This window comes from Coniosporium apollinis (assembly GCF_000281105.1).
Source record: "Coniosporium apollinis CBS 100218 chromosome Unknown supercont1.6, whole genome shotgun sequence".
NCBI classification, from domain to species: domain Eukaryota; kingdom Fungi; phylum Ascomycota; class Dothideomycetes; genus Coniosporium; species Coniosporium apollinis.
The window spans coordinates 23,106-38,979 of NW_006913268.1; the positions used below are offsets into that span (position 1 = coordinate 23,106).

Here is a 15,874-nt window from a genome sequence, read left to right on the forward strand (position 1 = left end):
TCTAAGGGTCTTAACTAGTGCGACTGAACCTTCGACTCCACTGAGCAACCGAGACTTGAGTGAGCCGGCGGCTGCAAGACAACTCGGATTTGGGTCTGCTGCCCCAGGACCAGGATATCCCAGCTTCATCAGGCTGTCGGCCTCTTCGGCCCGTCCGCGGCTCTTCGGACTGCGCACCAGCATAGGCAATCCGACGTCTTGCCGGCTCTTTCCGCAAAACCGCCCGAGCAATGCGACATCACAGCAGCATGAGCGGTCGAAGGTGCAGATGCAAGTCGGACACACTGGCAAATGGTTTATCCCACCACCAGCCAGACACTCTAGCCGTTCGCCGGGTCCGATCGGCATATGCAACGAGCACATACAAACGCCGCGTAAACCCGCCACGGCTTGATGGGGGGGGACTTTATAGACCCAGTATGGGTGTTGCACTTCATGTCCAGCAATCTGATACAGCCCGTAAACATTCAACGCCTTGAACCTATAAGCTCCCCCAATCCGTCCGTCCATTCCACCGCAAACAGCCGCCCACACAATCATCCCGACAAAACACCTAAACCCTCCCCCCCTTCAATCATCCTTTAACCCAACCTTCTCCAACCCCTTGCGATCGCCCGCCCCTCCCATCGCCTTGGGCACCCCCTTCTTATCCGTGACGCCTTTGACACCCGCCTCGATGCGCTCGTCGACCGCCCGGGGTTTCTGAGCCTCGCTGTGGGCGGCGAGGTCGGCGGGCGAAACGATATCGTTCCTTGCGCCCGGCGGCCTGTCTGTGGCGGCGCTGCCGGAATTGATGCATGGGAGGGACATCTGGGGGAGGTGAGTATGCTGGGTGAGGGCGGTGAAGAAGGAGCAGGTGTGGAGATGTATGAGCGAAGTGGGGCGGATGAACTTACCGTGTAGATTCGAAAGCTGTGTCTTTATGGAAGAGAGTAGTCGTCGCTAAGTTTCTGCTGCCGATGTGGTGGAACTCAAGGCTGCTTCAGAAACCTTTGTTTCATGCCAGGTCTCTCCTGCTGAAAGAAGAGTCTATATACACAAGTTTGCGTCATGGTCGCGTCGTAAGTTTCACAAGCTTGAAGGCGATGTTCTCATCACTCATCGCTGTTCGAATCGGGCCATCGTGGACCCTTGGTCGCTCAGGGTATGTCTGGGCTTACCCCAAGGAGCATCGTTGGCTCGCGAGGCGCTGGCAGCGAGGTTGAAGTTGGAAGTTGGTCCGCGTTTTACGACTCTTTCCAATATGCTTAACCAGAATGCAGTCGGTAGACGAAAGACCATTTAGGAAACATCCACTAACTCCATAAAACTAAACTGTCTCCACGACGACGAGAGACAATTTAGACGTCGTCGTAGAGCAACACCAACGCAGGGCTAGTCCGGCCAAAGACGATTTCAGCAGCCGGTCCAAAGCACCTGACCTCCTCAAAGAGAAGCAGGAAAAACAAAAAAGCAGAAACGCATCAAACTTGTCCCACATCTCAGCATCCAAGCGAACATCCCCGTCGAAAGGTGCCGCAGTAAGAGAGCGCAGTTGCAGTCTTCCACCAGGATAGTTCAGAAACATCCCCCAACAATCCATCATTCCCCCCATCAGAAGTGCCATCTCCATGACTCAGTCGTGCATGCATTTGTGAGGCATGTCTCATGACCGGTATCCGGACTCCATCCGCATCAAATCCTATGTTCGAAAATCCGGACTGATTCTGGTGAAGTGCGCTTACATTGTTGCCGCTTCGACCTGTTCGTCGACTGAGACCGCATGGCGCAAAGTGCATTTGATGGTTCGTTCAGTGTGTTTTTCGCGAGGTTCTTTTTCCTTGAGACTCTACGTCGTAGGATTCCACAGCGACCGCCTCCCGCCCCTCATGCCGCCTCTGAATGGTGAGGGTCTAGCGAAAGAGTCCGGATCAATCGGCCTGTTCAAATCCACAGGCGCTACCCGTGGTCGGGGGTTTGGCACGAATCTGCCAGGCGGAGGCACGAGGCCACCCCGTCCACCCCTTGGTGCAACTAGAGGTCTACCACCTCGGCCACGTGGCGCAGCAGGAACTTGATGCACGGCTGCGGGCTGCGGTACCGGCGACGCTCTGCTGAACTGGTTTGGGTCGATGACTGGCTGGACTGGTAGCACCGGGGCTGGAACAGGCGACGACGGTGCACTTGGTACGCGTAAAGGTCGCTTGAATACGACTATGTCTTCGTCTTCTGACTCCTCGTCGTCTTCAACTGCGAGAGGCTGCACAGCTTCGAGGCGCCCCGTCGTAGGCTCAACTGGAGTAGTGATACCTGTCTCTTTACGCCAGAGCGTAAGTCTGTTCTTGAAATCTCTCTCCTCGCGAGCGACAGCGTCGCGGACCTGCTCGAGGCGCTTTGTCTTCACGCCAAATTTCTGCGCTAATGCTTGCTTGTTCGCGTCATTGGTCAAGAAGATGAATGAATCGAGTGCGGTGTCTGGGTTCTGATCTTGATTGATACGCCAAATGATGTGATTGAAGAGCGGCTGGAGGCGCGGCGGGACAGCCTGGCGGGTGGCGTTCGCGAAGGCCTTGTGAGGCTGGATATCAGCGTCGTTGCGACCTGGGCGGCTCGATGGGCGAGAGACGGGCGTTTCGACCGACGTACGGCTGGCAGCCTTGTACGGACTGGCGTTTAGCAGGCCGGGGCTTGTAGAAGAATATGCAGAGCGCGGAGAGCTCGGAGTCTTCGTGCCTTGGGCGTCGCTCTCGTGGGAGCTTGTAGATGCTTTGTCCGATTGTTCATGAAGCTCGAGGTTACTGTGGAGCTCGTCTGTGAGACGGTCCACTCCGTTTTCTTCATTGTTGTCCCCCGCGAGTAGGCTCTGCGGCTGGAGGTGCTTCTCCACTTCCTCCCAGGTTCCGTAGGTCTCATCCACGCCCTGCAGCTGGACGCGCTGGCTGTGCGGTGTGGACGTAACGTCGTCGAGCCATTTGACGGCTTCTCTCGCCTCGCCGTTGATGCGACTGGTGCCCTTCGTCAAGTGATTGAGCTGCTCAAGCGCTGGTTACGGTCAGTGAGAGAAGCGGACAACAACCGCTCAGAGGCCAGCCGTACAGTGTAGTGGGACAAACAGGCGGATGGCGCCGCTCTCAGTCCACTTCCTTATGCCATCCCTGGTGCTCTTCTTCACGCCGGCGATCAGTGCCGTGTCGTCAACGATGCAGTTGAAGACCTTCCGTGTGGGCATCTCGGGATGTTGCAGGCGGTGATCGCCCGCCGGGGCGCCGTGAGGCTGAGCGCCGTGACGCATGGTTGTATGCGCAAGGCGCGCTGGCTGTAAATCGCAGTCAGTTCGCGGACTCTTTGGATGAGGGCGCTGAGCTTGAGGCGGGGGCTTAATGGCAGGCGTACATGTTGTGTTTGTGATGGTAGCGATTGTTCCATTTATCCGCTGTGCGGCATGTCTTGAAGTCTCGTCAAGGCGAGGCGGGAAGTATCATATGTCTGGTTTGTAGGAATAGCCCATTGCGCGCTGAGGTAGGTGATGAGCCAGTGCCGGCGACAGCGTTGGGCATTTTATCGAGTGAAGTCGGGTGGTGGGCGGAGTGAGGCAAGAGGGTGGGTGAACCTGGCGTGGGCGGACCGCACTGGGGAAGTTTCAGCCCACCACGGCGAAGTCACGGCCAAGTCACGACTCAGCCCTGCAGAGGGAAATCATTGGACGTTCAGTGTGGTGAGTCCCGGCAAGGCACAACAGCAGCAGACGTACGGAGTAAGGAAGTGGGAAATAGCAGCCGGCTCCCTGCTATGCGAGTTCGCCTTGTCATTCAGTTCATAATGCCGTTCTACTGCACTTTGCTCGTTGAGCCTCGATGGCGTCATCGCTCTCTGCTATCAAAAGATTCAGAGCAAGCCAGGAGCCCGCCACGAAGGCCAGAACAACGCTGCTTCGCTCGTAGCCTCAGCAGAACATGTAAATGTTGCCATCCGGACTTCCTTCACCCTAGAAGCTCTCAATCTCTTCCTTTCTGCCCTCCAAATCTGGCATCCAGCCCTTCGGCCGCTCTCTTCCCCTCACCACCAGTCCATAGAGTCCGTTTTCCACCTTTTCGACACACGTCTTCATAACCTCCATCTTCTTGTCCACGTCCCTCGGGAATGGTGGTCCTGGCGGGATATCCAGCATCTCGAGACACGTCCTCAGCTCTCTCAGATCTGACAGCACATTGCGCTGCGGCTGCGAGCGCTGCACAGGCTTGACGCCGCCATCCTCATCATCAGTCTTGCCATCGACGTCCATGTCTCCCTCGGCATGCTCCACCTTGACCCGCTTCTGCGGAACCGGCGCCGCCGTTGCTCGTGATTCCCCACCCGGTAGCCCTCCGCTTGTAGCCATAGCCGTGATAGCAAACCGCATCAGCTCGCCTACCATATCAAATACACCAAGCACATAGTCGTCCGCAGTCAGCTCCACCGGTCTCCCTTCTCCTCCCAACTCCTTTAGCATCCCCTGCGCATTGTCGAATGTGATGAGCTGCTGCTTCTCGAGGTAGTACTGGAAGGAAAGGCTCTCCATGAACTCTTGGATTCCGCCTGTGATGTTGCGGGCGTAGCGCCATCCGTTGATGGATTGGAGGTCGGCGGAGATGGTGGAGAAGCGCTCGCGAATAACTTGCCAGTGGGGGGCGGTAGATCTTGTGATAGATTCGGGGATGGGCGCATTCAGCTTCCGGACGCTGAGAAATGTCAGTCTTCCCGGCTGCACTTGTGGAGGAAGTAGTGGTTACCGCTGTAACGAGAAAATGCTTGCATGGTGTTAGCAGCCAGATCCGAAGACGCGAGCTGTACTTATATAGTGCTCACATCTTCTTGCTAGCTGCTGTAATGTCCCGCGATGCTTTGATGACGCGCTCACGTCTATCCTGGTGCTCGTCAAGCTCCGCGCGGAAAGCTTCGAACATGGGAATAAAGGGCGAGGAGGGTGGGGGATTTGAATGGTCCATGATCTCGGCGTGAGGGCGCTTCTGGGGCATCAATGACAGATAGAGGCTGGAAGCATGTGAGGAGAAACGTAGGGAAGTGGGAGCAGCAGTGAGTTCAAGCTTGGAGATGGGACCTCGGGAGCTCCATCCGTCACATCTCAGGGCGGTGAAGGAGGCTCGGCGGCAGTGTTCGGGAGCCCCTTGGCGCGCCTACGTTCGGCTGTTATTTTTCTGAAACTCTCAGGTTGCTGGTTCAACATCACCGTCAATTGAGGGAAATGCCTGAGAATCTCACGTCTGTCATTCTCTGAAATCTTGCTGATAAAGCCCATGCTTTAATTCGTTTAATCTTGCATCGTGGGGTTAATATATAGAGGTCATGGCTCGTTTCTTCTCCAGCCCAAGTCTTGTGTTCACATCTGCCATTTCCCTTCGAGCGGTCCTTCTCGTATACGGTCTTGTCCAAGATGCATACTCGCCCATGAAGTACACGGATATCGACTATTACGTGTTCACCGATGCTGCTCGCTATATCTCCCGAGGCCGGTCTCCGTACATGCGGGACACTTACCGCTACACGCCCCTCTTGGCGTGGCTTATCTATCCGACCACCTGGGGAGGAAGGTGGTTTGCTTTCGGCAAGGTTCTATTTGCTTCAGGGGATATCATAGCTGGGTGGCTGATCCTACTCATTCTGAGATCATCCAAGAAGATGCCAACAGAGAGAGCCTCGAAATTTGCAAGTATCTGGCTGTTGAACCCTATGGTGGCACAAATCAGCACGAGAGGAAGCTCCGAGGGACTACTCGGAGTCATTGTCACCGCGCTTCTATGGGCTCTTCTGCAGCGGCGCATCAGGCTCGCCGGCTTCCTGCTCGGCTTTGGTGTACACTTCAAGATTTACCCATTCATCTATGCTGCGTCGATAGTCTGGTGGCTTGATGGTGAAGATAGGGAGGCAACAGCTCAAGCAAAAGGTCAACCCCAGGACTCGTTGCTTTCTCGTTTCCGCTCCTTTTGCAATGCAGACCGAGTGGTACTCGCCGTCTACAGTTTTTTGACCTTCATGGTCCTCAACACAATCATGTACAAATTGTAGGTTTCTTCTTTCTAGAACGATGATGGAGTTGCTGACTCGAGCAAGCTACGGATGGCCCTTTGTCCAGAATAGCTTTCTGCATCACCTGACGCGTATCGACCACCGGCATAATTTCTCGCCTTACAATATACTCCTCTATCTCAGCGCTTCTCCCGGAACGCATTCGTCATTACGGCTGGAGTCGTTGGCTTTCCTTCCTCAAATCTTCCTGAGCGCCGTTGCCATTCCACTCACCCTCGGGAAGAAAGACCTAGCGTCGACTATGCTTGCCCAAACTTTCGCCTTCGTCACCTTCAATAAGGTCTGTACCAGTCAGGTATGTCAACCAAGCGCTTCCAAAGATTATGTGGTTACTGACTGATTCAGTACTTCCTCTGGTATCTTGTTTTCTTGCCGTTCTATCTCCCGGACTCTACCCTGTTACACAGGCCGTCGACAGGCCTTACGGCACTCATCTTGTGGGTCGTCGGACAGGTAAGCCTGCTCAACGAACGTGATGACGTCTTGATACAGTCTGATTTGGGACAGGCTCTGTGGCTACAGCAAGGCTACCAGCTCGAATTCTTGGGCCGGTCTACCTTCCTCCCGGGACTCTGGACTGCCAGCATCATTTTCTTCCTCATCAACATCTGGATCTTGGGCGCTATTGTTTCAGATGTTGCGCACAGAGACCGACCTCGAAACGTGGCCGCTGTTCCAAAGAAGGTCATCTGACCTATCCCCCTCCGTGTGCGCAGGAGAGAAAATGTCTCGTGCATCGATTTAAGGGCAGACTGTGAAGCGCTCGCCGTGCCGTACAGATCTAGAGTGTTCAGATACGCCAGGAGCTTACAACCCGACTAGAACGCTCAAGGATAGCGCTTATGCCGATCTTAGCTGCATGATCCCCGCATTCGGCTACTGGACCGGGACCTTGGTGTGGGGGCCGATCGCGCTGGATGCATTATATGGCAGTGTGCCGCCTGTATTACTATCACTGCACGGATGCCTGAACGGTTTGGCTTTGGTAGCGCAAAAAAATGGTGTCGAACAACCTTATCGTAGCCGGCGCGCTTTTGGTCGTAGCCTTGGTCGTTCAGCGCATCGCATCAGCTGGCCCTCGCTGCCCAAAGGATGCGAAGCTCCCTCCGGGACCAAAGGGTTAGATCATTCGTGCCTCTTTGGTTCTACGGCTACGTGCTGACTGTTACGCAGGCAAGCCCCTTGTCGGCAACCTTCTCGACATACCGCCGTACCACTCTTGGCTGAAGTTCAAAGAATGGGCCGATCAGTATGGTCCGCTGTTTAGGTTGAACATCGCAGGCAGGGAGCATTATATCGTCTCGACGGAGAAGATTGCGAACGACTTGCTCCGTGAGAGAGGCACGCTCTACTCAAGCAGAGAACAGTTGCCGGCGGCGGCACAGTTGCTGGGCGACAACCTGCGGCCGCTGTTCCTGCCATACAATGGTATGCGGAACTATTGCTACTACGAGCGTAGAGCGTTTGCTAATAGTGCAACAGACGTCTGGCGAAAAGGCCGTCGTTTGATGCATTATCTGACCATGTCAAGCGCCGCTACGAGCTATCAGCCCACACAAGTTCTCGAGTCAACTCATCTTCTTTATGATTTGATCCGCTCACCGAAGGATTACGAGACGTGGTTCGAGCGCTACGCGTCTGGCTTAATCTTCCGTCTTGGCTTTGGGAAGATGGTCGAGACAGGTGAGGAAGATGATGTCAAGCGGATACTAAACATCGTCCATACGGTCGAGCGTGTCGCATCTCCCGGGGCATATCTCGTCGACACGTTCCCGTCTCTCATGTATCTACCGAAGCTACTGGCGCCTTTTAAACAAGAGCTAGGGAAACTGCATGAGGAGGAGCTGTCCTTCTTTCGTCGGCTGCAGGATGACGTTCGCCGCGAGATGCGGGACGGCAACGCTCCTGAATGCTGGGAGCGCACTTTTCTCGAAAAGAAGGACGAGTACGGACTTACGGACGATGAAGGCGCGTACGTAGTCGGCACGCTCTTTGAAGCTGGCAGCGGGACCACCGCAGCGGCTATGATGTCTTTTGTGCTCGCCATGGTGCATTACCCGGAGTGGCAGAGGAAGGTCCAAGAGGAAGTCGATAGCGTCGTTGGCGGACATCGGATGCCCGATTTCGATGACATGCCATCTCTTCCCACCGTGCGCGCCGTGGTCAAGGAGACGCTTCGATGGCGGCCAGTAACGGCCGGCGGCGGCCCGCACCAACTCGTTAAAGACGACATCTACAACGGCATATTCCTCCCCGCCGGAACGAACGTGCATGCCAATCAATGGTGAGCCTTTCCACCTCAACCTCTGCGACAAACCACTGGAACGTTGCCATTAACTCTTCGCAGGGCGATCCACAGAGACCCAGCGCTCTACCCAGATCCAGAAACCTTCCTCCCGTCCCGCTGGCTCAATCCTAAATACCCCACCTACCGCGAACCCCTGACTACTTACCCGAACCTGCAGAACTTCTCGGCCTTCGGCTTCGGCCGCAGGATCTGTCCGGGCCAGACCATCGCGGAGCGCTCGCTGAACCTGCTGGTGGCACGGATCGCATGGGCGTGTCAGATCAGTAAGGCACGGGATGGGGAGGGGAAGGAAGTGAATGTGCCGTGGTATGATTACACGGCGGGGCTCAATGTGCAGCCGAAGTGGTTTCCTTTCGAATTGGCAGCGAGGAGCGCGGAGCGGAAGGAGATGGTGCGGATGGCGATGGAGGAGGGGAGGAGTGAGGATCCGCTGCGTGGGCGGAAGTGAGGGAAGTGAAAAGAGGGGTGTTTTAGGGCTTTCGGAGAGGTTTATGGCACTTTTGTAGTTATCTGGGCGGTTCGATGTAGTAGCAGCGAAAAGTTTCGAGACTAAATCTGCATGATCTATTGTCTCATGTCCTCGGTGAACATTGCGTACAAAGCGATAACAAGCCACCTAAGCTCCCGACATCGCAAACTAACGTATCTGGCTAGGAATTGCAACCGGTACGGTGTTACATGCATCATACAACGACATGTACACCCACCTTGCTTCTCTTTCATCATCTGCTAATCGTAAGCGCTGGCGATCTAGACAATGTTCCAGCAGCTTAAGGTTTAGGCACCATCGATGTCATAGATAATCATTATGTGACCGAAACATCATTAGAGGAGGCCTGTAGAAATTAGGGTTTGCAAGCTCCAGTGTTCGGCATCGCCCCACCGTCAAACGGACGAGGGTCCAGTCGTGCGTTTCGCTCGACACGACGTTTTAACAATGTAGCCGATTAGGTGGTCTGCTAGCTGCTTCAAATAATCTATTAGCTTAATGTAGTAGGGCTTTAATTCCTAAGGGTCGAGATTCTTAGCGCGACTAATCATCTTCTTAAATACTAACCTTTGTAGTGAAGAGGCGTAAGCGTTTAGTTAACTAACCACCACGATGCTTGTACCTATAACCCTATAGTCCAGTAGCCTAAAATAGCTAGCGGTCGTCTAAAGCACCGGGTGCCGTCCACGATCTAAACGGATGACTCTAAGACGAACGTCGTCTCAACGATATTAGACGCGCGATGCCGAACACTGTGTGCAGCGATCGTGTTGACAGACTGGACATCCACCCGCAGCAAAGTAGATAAGGTTACCGTCGTTGCATTGACAACACTTCTATATGTCAGCTGGGTAGTAGTTATTGTAACTAGTACTCACTCTCCACATATCTGATAGAACTGGTGAATCTATATCCGATCCTTTATAACGTCGTTAGGTCTATGTAAGATGAAGCATCAAAAACTTCCACGGTAATGTCCAAGGCAACTACTTACTAGGTGAGGATGTGCTTAGCTCTTCGTCTGATACAGCATGTAGGAGCGATTCCAAATCAGTGTCGAGTAGAGCACCTTGCTCTGATTCGGCAGCATCGAACACATTGACTCCGGTCATTTCGGGGGCAGTGACCGCCTCGTCAGCATTCAACGGTAGTGCGAAAAGTGCGATGTCCTCCAGGTGAGACCCTAGGTGCCCTTGCAGCTCTTCAAGCGCCGATCGCTTCAAACATAACGGGCACTGCGCAGTCGTGGAAGGTTCTTGTGGCCGTTCGCATATTTCCAACAGGATTGGGAGCTGTGGCTCTGTGATCAAACTCGCATGTTTTGTTTCCAGATGCTGAGCCATTGCAGTCTTGGTTTCAAAACTCTCACCGCAGTCTCCGGAACAGACCCACCGGCGTCTGTGCATCTGCATTTCGTGGTTGATCCAGTCATGCCGCGTGACATACATCTTCTGTGGACTTTGGCAGTCCTCAAATGTGCATAGATAAGGCCGCAGATCTCGAAAAATATGTCGTCTATAGTTACCGTTAAACACGTTCACATAAAGCTTCAGGGACTACTTACTTCCACGCTAACCGAGCCTGCATAGCCTCACAATCAAGAGCAGAAAAGCAATAGGGACACGGGAAGGTTAAGGAACCCGTAGGTATTGATGGAAGATCAGGAACACGAGACGTCCGCACTAGGCCGACAGCCGAAAGCTCATAGACCGTCTTTGGTCGTCCCGGAATCGTCTCATTATCCTCTATGGCTGACTGTGCGACCTCCGAACATAGGCGGGAATATTCGGTCCGGCTTGAACTGACCGGCGGCGAACTCTGCGGCGCGAGGTCTTCTCTACTGTGACCCTCTTGCATATCGATGGCTGTGGAAGTATAAGGTATATCCGGATGATCCACCCAATACATGAACTGTTCCCGACGTTTCATGTTGGCTCGTCCCAGTCGGTTTATCAGGTATGTGGCCGCCTCAGTGTCACCTGCCATCCGTGCCAGAAACTTTTCCTCGGTAAAGGGCTCTTCAGTTTCTGGATCCTGTGCGCTTTTTGGAGAATCGCGCCATTGGTGAATTCTTTCAACTACGTGCTTGCAATCCGGAAGCGCATTTGTAGTTTCTTTTGTAACCGATCGCATGTACTTCTCGGTCACAGTGGGCCTCCGAAGGAGCGCTGATACACGATATAGAGATCGTATGTGTCTAGATGCCAGCTCAACCAAAACCTGAATCTTGGCCCTTCGTGATTGGCATTGTGGTGGGTTCTCCGGGTCGTCGGAGTCTACGCTCACACTACTGATAGAATCTTGATCAGACCCTTGATTTTCATCATAAGTTCTCTCTGCTATCGTTGCCGCTATAAATAGGTCAGAATATGCAAGAACTGAAGCTAACCTCCCGTGCGAGAGAGAGGTCCGGCCGTCCTGGCTCTGCTGCGAGGTGATGATTTGAACCTCGTACCTCGCGCTAAGTTATCTTGAAGTAGCTTCAGGATTTTCTGAACGGTCTCTTTCAGCTGAGTATCCCTGCGAAGCAAATCGTCCAGAGATCCTCGTACACCATCCGGGCGCGCTGCACCCGTTTGGACACCCCACAGCTTGAGCCTGCCACACTCGTCTACGATCTCCTGTGGACTCACTTGCCCGAGGCGTACGGCTCGACAGCTGTCTGCGGCCAGAGCAAGAAGGAGCCGATAGTGATGGTGCAGACACTGGGCATAGAGGGATGAGATGGAGAGCGACAAAGAAGCCATTGTTTGTGGCGTCTGGTATCAAGCCGGCAGTTCGTGTGCTGCAAATGCGTAGTCGAAGTCAGCTGTAGGGGAGGAAACACCATTGATGGTGGGGGCGCTTCTAGTCATCAAACTCCTGAGGACCTTTATCATCAGTTTTCATAGCTCCCAAGAATTTAGTTAAGCTGAACGAAGCCGCTCGGGTCTAGGATTGAAACCTGGAAGAGACCATCAAAAGTCTATACCCCGCTCCTTTGTCATCGTGCATCAACAGCGAAGCCAATCATCCGTGTTCAAGTTGGCCCTCACGAGGCTGGCTTACTGCTTGACCTTCCAACCCACTCTGCGGCTCCGCTGTGTAGAGACTGTACAGCTTGACACTCGCAACGCTCACCTATGCGAATTCCGCCACAAGGCCTACTTCGACAGACAATCCACAATGTCCGGAATCGAAATTACGGGCTTGGTCTTCGGTGCGATACCGATCATCCTCGCCGCAATCGATCTATATCTTGGCCCGGTCAAAGGGATCCGGCATTATAATGAAACCCTCGAGTTCCTGAGAATCAATCTATTCATCCAACAGAGGTCTCTCGATGCCAGTATCGATAACCTCGGCTTAGGCCGAAACCCTGTTTTGAAAGAGTTGGAGGAGAATCTTAAAGAGAATTATCCTGATGACTATGAGGGAATAGCTATGACTATTAGGCGAATGGAGCGCTTGCTTCTGAAGCTGATGGATAAACTAGAAATTGATGTTGAAGGAAAGGTTCGTATGCTTCCATTATCCTGATCGCTGCCAAGGGCCGCCCGGCGGCCGAAGAGTTCGTTGCTACACCTTTGCTCCAGCTTTTCCAATGTCAGATTCAAAATCGATCTGGATTCACGATACTGTCAATCGAAGAGCAGGTAAATCGACTCCATGCGGTGGAAAGCAAGCGATGTTCACCAGTTTGGCTTCTCGGTGAATCGATCGCACGAGGTGTCTTCGATCTGTGGGTTGTGCTTAGGGGCTGGTCTCTCTCAGGGCTACGAGTAACTTTCAATGTGGCAACGGGCTTTTCGGATAGTCCTTGAAACATCTACGGCTCTCTGTCAGATACGTTAACGTGGCGCATTTTGTGTTTCGAAGAGCTTTCACCGTCATACTTGGCTCCTAACCTTGCTGATCAGCGTCGCAGCCCAAATGCCCACCAAACCGAGCGAAATGGGAATGGCGACGCGTGAAGAACGGCTTTGGCAAATCCGAGCACGAGCAGATCATCAACGAGCTTGAGCGGTACAATCTGTTCTTAGCTCGCATCTTCGAGAAACCAGAGGCCTCTTGCTCAGACCCGAACGATCAGCAGCTTCAACGTTTGCGGGACAGCTTTGATCCTGTCCGATGCAGCATCATCCGAAAGGAGGCGGTAGCGATACATCAAACGCTTGAAGGGGGCTGGAAATGTACATGCAGCCAACCTCACGAGGGCAGTATCCGCCTCGACTGGTATGATTCTTCAAAGAGGAGTCCAACGTTTGATATCGCCTTTTCTTACCACGAAGCCGGAGCCAGCCCAAATGTGATGGAAGCAAAGTGCTGGTGCGCTACGAACGTCCGACTCGAAACAGCGGCTGGCACGAGTACTCAAGTACCAAGCGCCGTGTCTGCAAAGCCAAGCAGCTCTGCCGTCGCTGTCACAAAATCCGCCGCCCAAGGAAGCTCTTCCAACGACTCACGTGCGCATCGGCGATTGGCACCGATGGGTAACATATGTGCGGCAAAACCCCCGCAAAAGCAATCTGTGAGCTTCAAGGAGACGAAACACAGCACCGTCAGTCCATCAAACTCCAGTAAGTCAAGCGGACTCCGGCGAAAACTACCAGCAAGATCCTGCTTGTTTCCATCTGACTCGGTTCAGCAGCAAGCTCTGCAGCCACCACACCCATGAGGTGCCTCTGCGAAGCCATTCGAAGCACTAAAGATTGCGATACCGAACTAGGGTTCCTCAAAGACCCCGACGCTGCGCAAGAGCGCCGAACACTGATCTCAACCAACAAACAGTTACTCGGCGCCGACATAACTTCCGCTCATCTGGGACTGCTGTTGCCAGCTGCACAGAAACCGCCGCTTGCCAACCTCTCTCTCAAGGAGCGGTGTCGTATCGCTGCGGCAGTGTCATGGATGGTCCTGCACCTGTGTGGCTCCCCGTGGCTGAAAGAAAACTGGGATAAGGGAGATATCCATCTATTCTTGCAAAAAGTTGGACCGACCTGTCGGCTCTTGACATCTGACTCCTTCATATCGTGCGCATTCCGCCGCGCAACAACTCCAATGAATCAAGTGCCAAGCAATCCTGCCGCGCAATTCCAGAACAGTCTGATCAGAAATCGAGTTCTTTTCAATCTTGGCATCCTGCTGATTGAGCTTTCCCACAGTCGGCCTTTCGAACATATCAGGAAGGATCATCAGTTGTCAGCGGCACCAAGCGCGCCTTCGCTCGACTTCGCCATCGCTGATGCGGAGGTAAACAAGGTTTACGATACAGTTGGGGATCACTATGGATACGCGGTTCAGAGGTGTTTACGGTGCGAATTTCCCGGTCGCGATGTTACAAAATTCTTAAGCTTTACGGAGTTCCGTCAACACTTCTACAATAACGTAGTTGCACCATTGCGGCTAACTGCTCTGGCGCTTGAGAACATCTGAAATTCTGGCGCTTGAAGGGCATTGCTGCACGATAGATGCTTTCAGTTCTTTCCCCTCGATTGAGAAACTACAGGGAATAGACTGCTTATGAGAGTGCCACTTGTTTTAGCCTTTTTGTAGAATTTTTGTTGATAGTGATTGTGTGAATATGTAGAGAGTTCTACAGCCTTTTACCACCTTTTAATCACGAGTCGACCTTTAAGTACGCATAGCGCTTTTACAGTGCTGAGGACCTGTAGACCTTGAAATCTTGACGAGCGAAATGCGGGAATGGTGGATTGTCTCGATGTTGACTAGCGCGTATGGCTCGTGCATGTCAATTTTCGAGGAGGCTTTGGTGCCCGGCGGATTTGAAGTCTCAACAACTCTCAGTCATTCCGTATTACTGTTGTCGTCACATGGGAGTGCATCTAGGACATCCCTTCCTCGGACCAGGCGACCGAAAATCAAACCAGTCCGCTGCTCGTCAGGGCGTACCGTTTCACGTGCTTTAACTCAAATCGAGGAAATTTCTAGGCAATATACCTGTGAGATACCGCTAACCTGAGGAACCGGTCTGGTTGCCATTTGCTCATACTCCTCCACATTTGCAGAGCGCGAATTACAATTCACAAGGGCGAATCACCATCAGAGAGCTCGCCACCGTCAAACCACCACCGCCGCCATCAGGTCCAGTTGCAGTTGTTTGCGTGTCCGATACGCATGGGACGAAACCGACCTTGCCCGATGGTGACGTCCTGCTGCATGCTGGCGACTTATGCAACATGCGAGAGCGCGGTTCATGGTCATCAATGTCTGGTCAGCTGAAATGGCTCCGCAAGCAGCCGCATCTATACAAAGTTGTCATTGCCGGTAATCACGACCTCGTCCTGGACTCAGCATTTGTCTCTTGTTTCCCGACCCGGATCAGCGGGGGGCCAAATGAAGCAAGGCTACTCTCAAACGGGGCGATATCATCTATCTCTGTAACACTGCAACAAGGCTCAAATTTCCCGATGGCCGTTCGCTGAAGATTTACGGTTCTCCGTTGACCGAGTAGTGGGGCATTGGAGTCTTCCAGTATCCTCCGGGGCGTGACGTCTGGTCTCACCGGGTGCCGTACGACACAGACATCCTGCTTACCTGTGGCCCGCCAAAGGGACATTTGAACTGCGACCGCTTGGGCAACAGTAGGTTTCTGCTCAGCGAGATATGGCGCATGAAGCCGCGGCTAGTTGTGTTTGGTCACATCCATGGCGGCTATGGGCAGGAGGAAACCACGTTTGATGCTATTCAAGCAACGTATGATCGAGTGTTGCCGGCGGGGAAGGGTCTCTTCGAAGTGGTCAGGATGGTATACTCAACCTTCATACAGAGGATGTCGGCCATCATGCCGTTCTCGAAAGGCAGAGGCCATTCCAAGAAAGTGACTTGCATCAACACGGCTGTAGTGGCTAGGCCTCGTAACAAGCTGACCAGGCCAGCTATTAAGTCGTAAGACGAGGGGTGCCAGTAGTGTATATAGCATTCAAGTCCTGAATCTTTGGATGGAGCTTGGTGGTTAGGCAAGAGTAATGTTTACTGCGAAAGACGGAAAGTCTACGAAGTTTTGCGTCATG

General features: G+C 53.3%; 6 protein-coding genes across 6 annotated transcripts; 3 read left to right on the top strand and 3 right to left on the bottom strand.

The window, feature by feature from the left end:
* Positions 1–570: 570 nt before the first annotated feature.
* Positions 571–810, bottom strand: W97_01637 (uncharacterized protein; the record flags this gene model as incomplete). Its single annotated transcript, XM_007779542.1, has 1 exon — positions 571–810. One exon carries the CDS (start codon positions 808–810, stop codon positions 571–573), a length of 240 nt encoding a protein of 79 aa, XP_007777732.1.
* Positions 811–1,828: 1,018 nt separating this feature from the next.
* Positions 1,829–3,271, bottom strand: W97_01638 (uncharacterized protein; the record flags this gene model as incomplete). The annotated part of the gene is made up of 2 exons (XM_007779543.1): positions 1,829–3,021; positions 3,076–3,271. The coding sequence occupies 2 exons, from the start codon at positions 3,269–3,271 to the stop codon at positions 1,829–1,831; spliced, it is 1,389 nt and encodes a 462-aa protein (XP_007777733.1).
* Positions 3,272–3,964: 693 nt separating this feature from the next.
* On the bottom strand, positions 3,965–4,964 carry W97_01639 (uncharacterized protein; the record flags this gene model as incomplete). The annotated part of the gene is made up of 4 exons (XM_007779544.1): positions 3,965–4,192; positions 4,304–4,697; positions 4,749–4,766; positions 4,825–4,964. 4 exons carry the CDS (start codon positions 4,962–4,964, stop codon positions 3,965–3,967), a joined length of 780 nt encoding a protein of 259 aa, XP_007777734.1.
* A 358-nt stretch (positions 4,965–5,322) lies between these two features.
* Positions 5,323–6,756, top strand: W97_01640 (GPI mannosyltransferase 1; the record flags this gene model as incomplete). The annotated part of the gene is made up of 4 exons (XM_007779545.1): positions 5,323–6,038; positions 6,088–6,358; positions 6,409–6,516; positions 6,571–6,756. The coding sequence occupies 4 exons, from the start codon at positions 5,323–5,325 to the stop codon at positions 6,754–6,756; spliced, it is 1,281 nt and encodes a 426-aa protein (XP_007777735.1).
* Positions 6,757–7,061: 305 nt separating this feature from the next.
* Positions 7,062–8,819, top strand: W97_01641 (uncharacterized protein; the record flags this gene model as incomplete). Its single annotated transcript, XM_007779546.1, has 4 exons — positions 7,062–7,182; positions 7,237–7,491; positions 7,546–8,347; positions 8,411–8,819. The coding sequence occupies 4 exons, from the start codon at positions 7,062–7,064 to the stop codon at positions 8,817–8,819; spliced, it is 1,587 nt and encodes a 528-aa protein (XP_007777736.1).
* A 3,207-nt stretch (positions 8,820–12,026) lies between these two features.
* W97_01642 (uncharacterized protein) lies at positions 12,027–15,753 on the top strand (the record flags this gene model as incomplete). The annotated part of the gene is made up of 4 exons (XM_007779547.1): positions 12,027–12,356; positions 12,769–13,420; positions 13,489–14,093; positions 15,316–15,753. The coding sequence occupies 4 exons, from the start codon at positions 12,027–12,029 to the stop codon at positions 15,751–15,753; spliced, it is 2,025 nt and encodes a 674-aa protein (XP_007777737.1).
* Between the last annotated feature and the right edge of the window lie 121 nt (positions 15,754–15,874).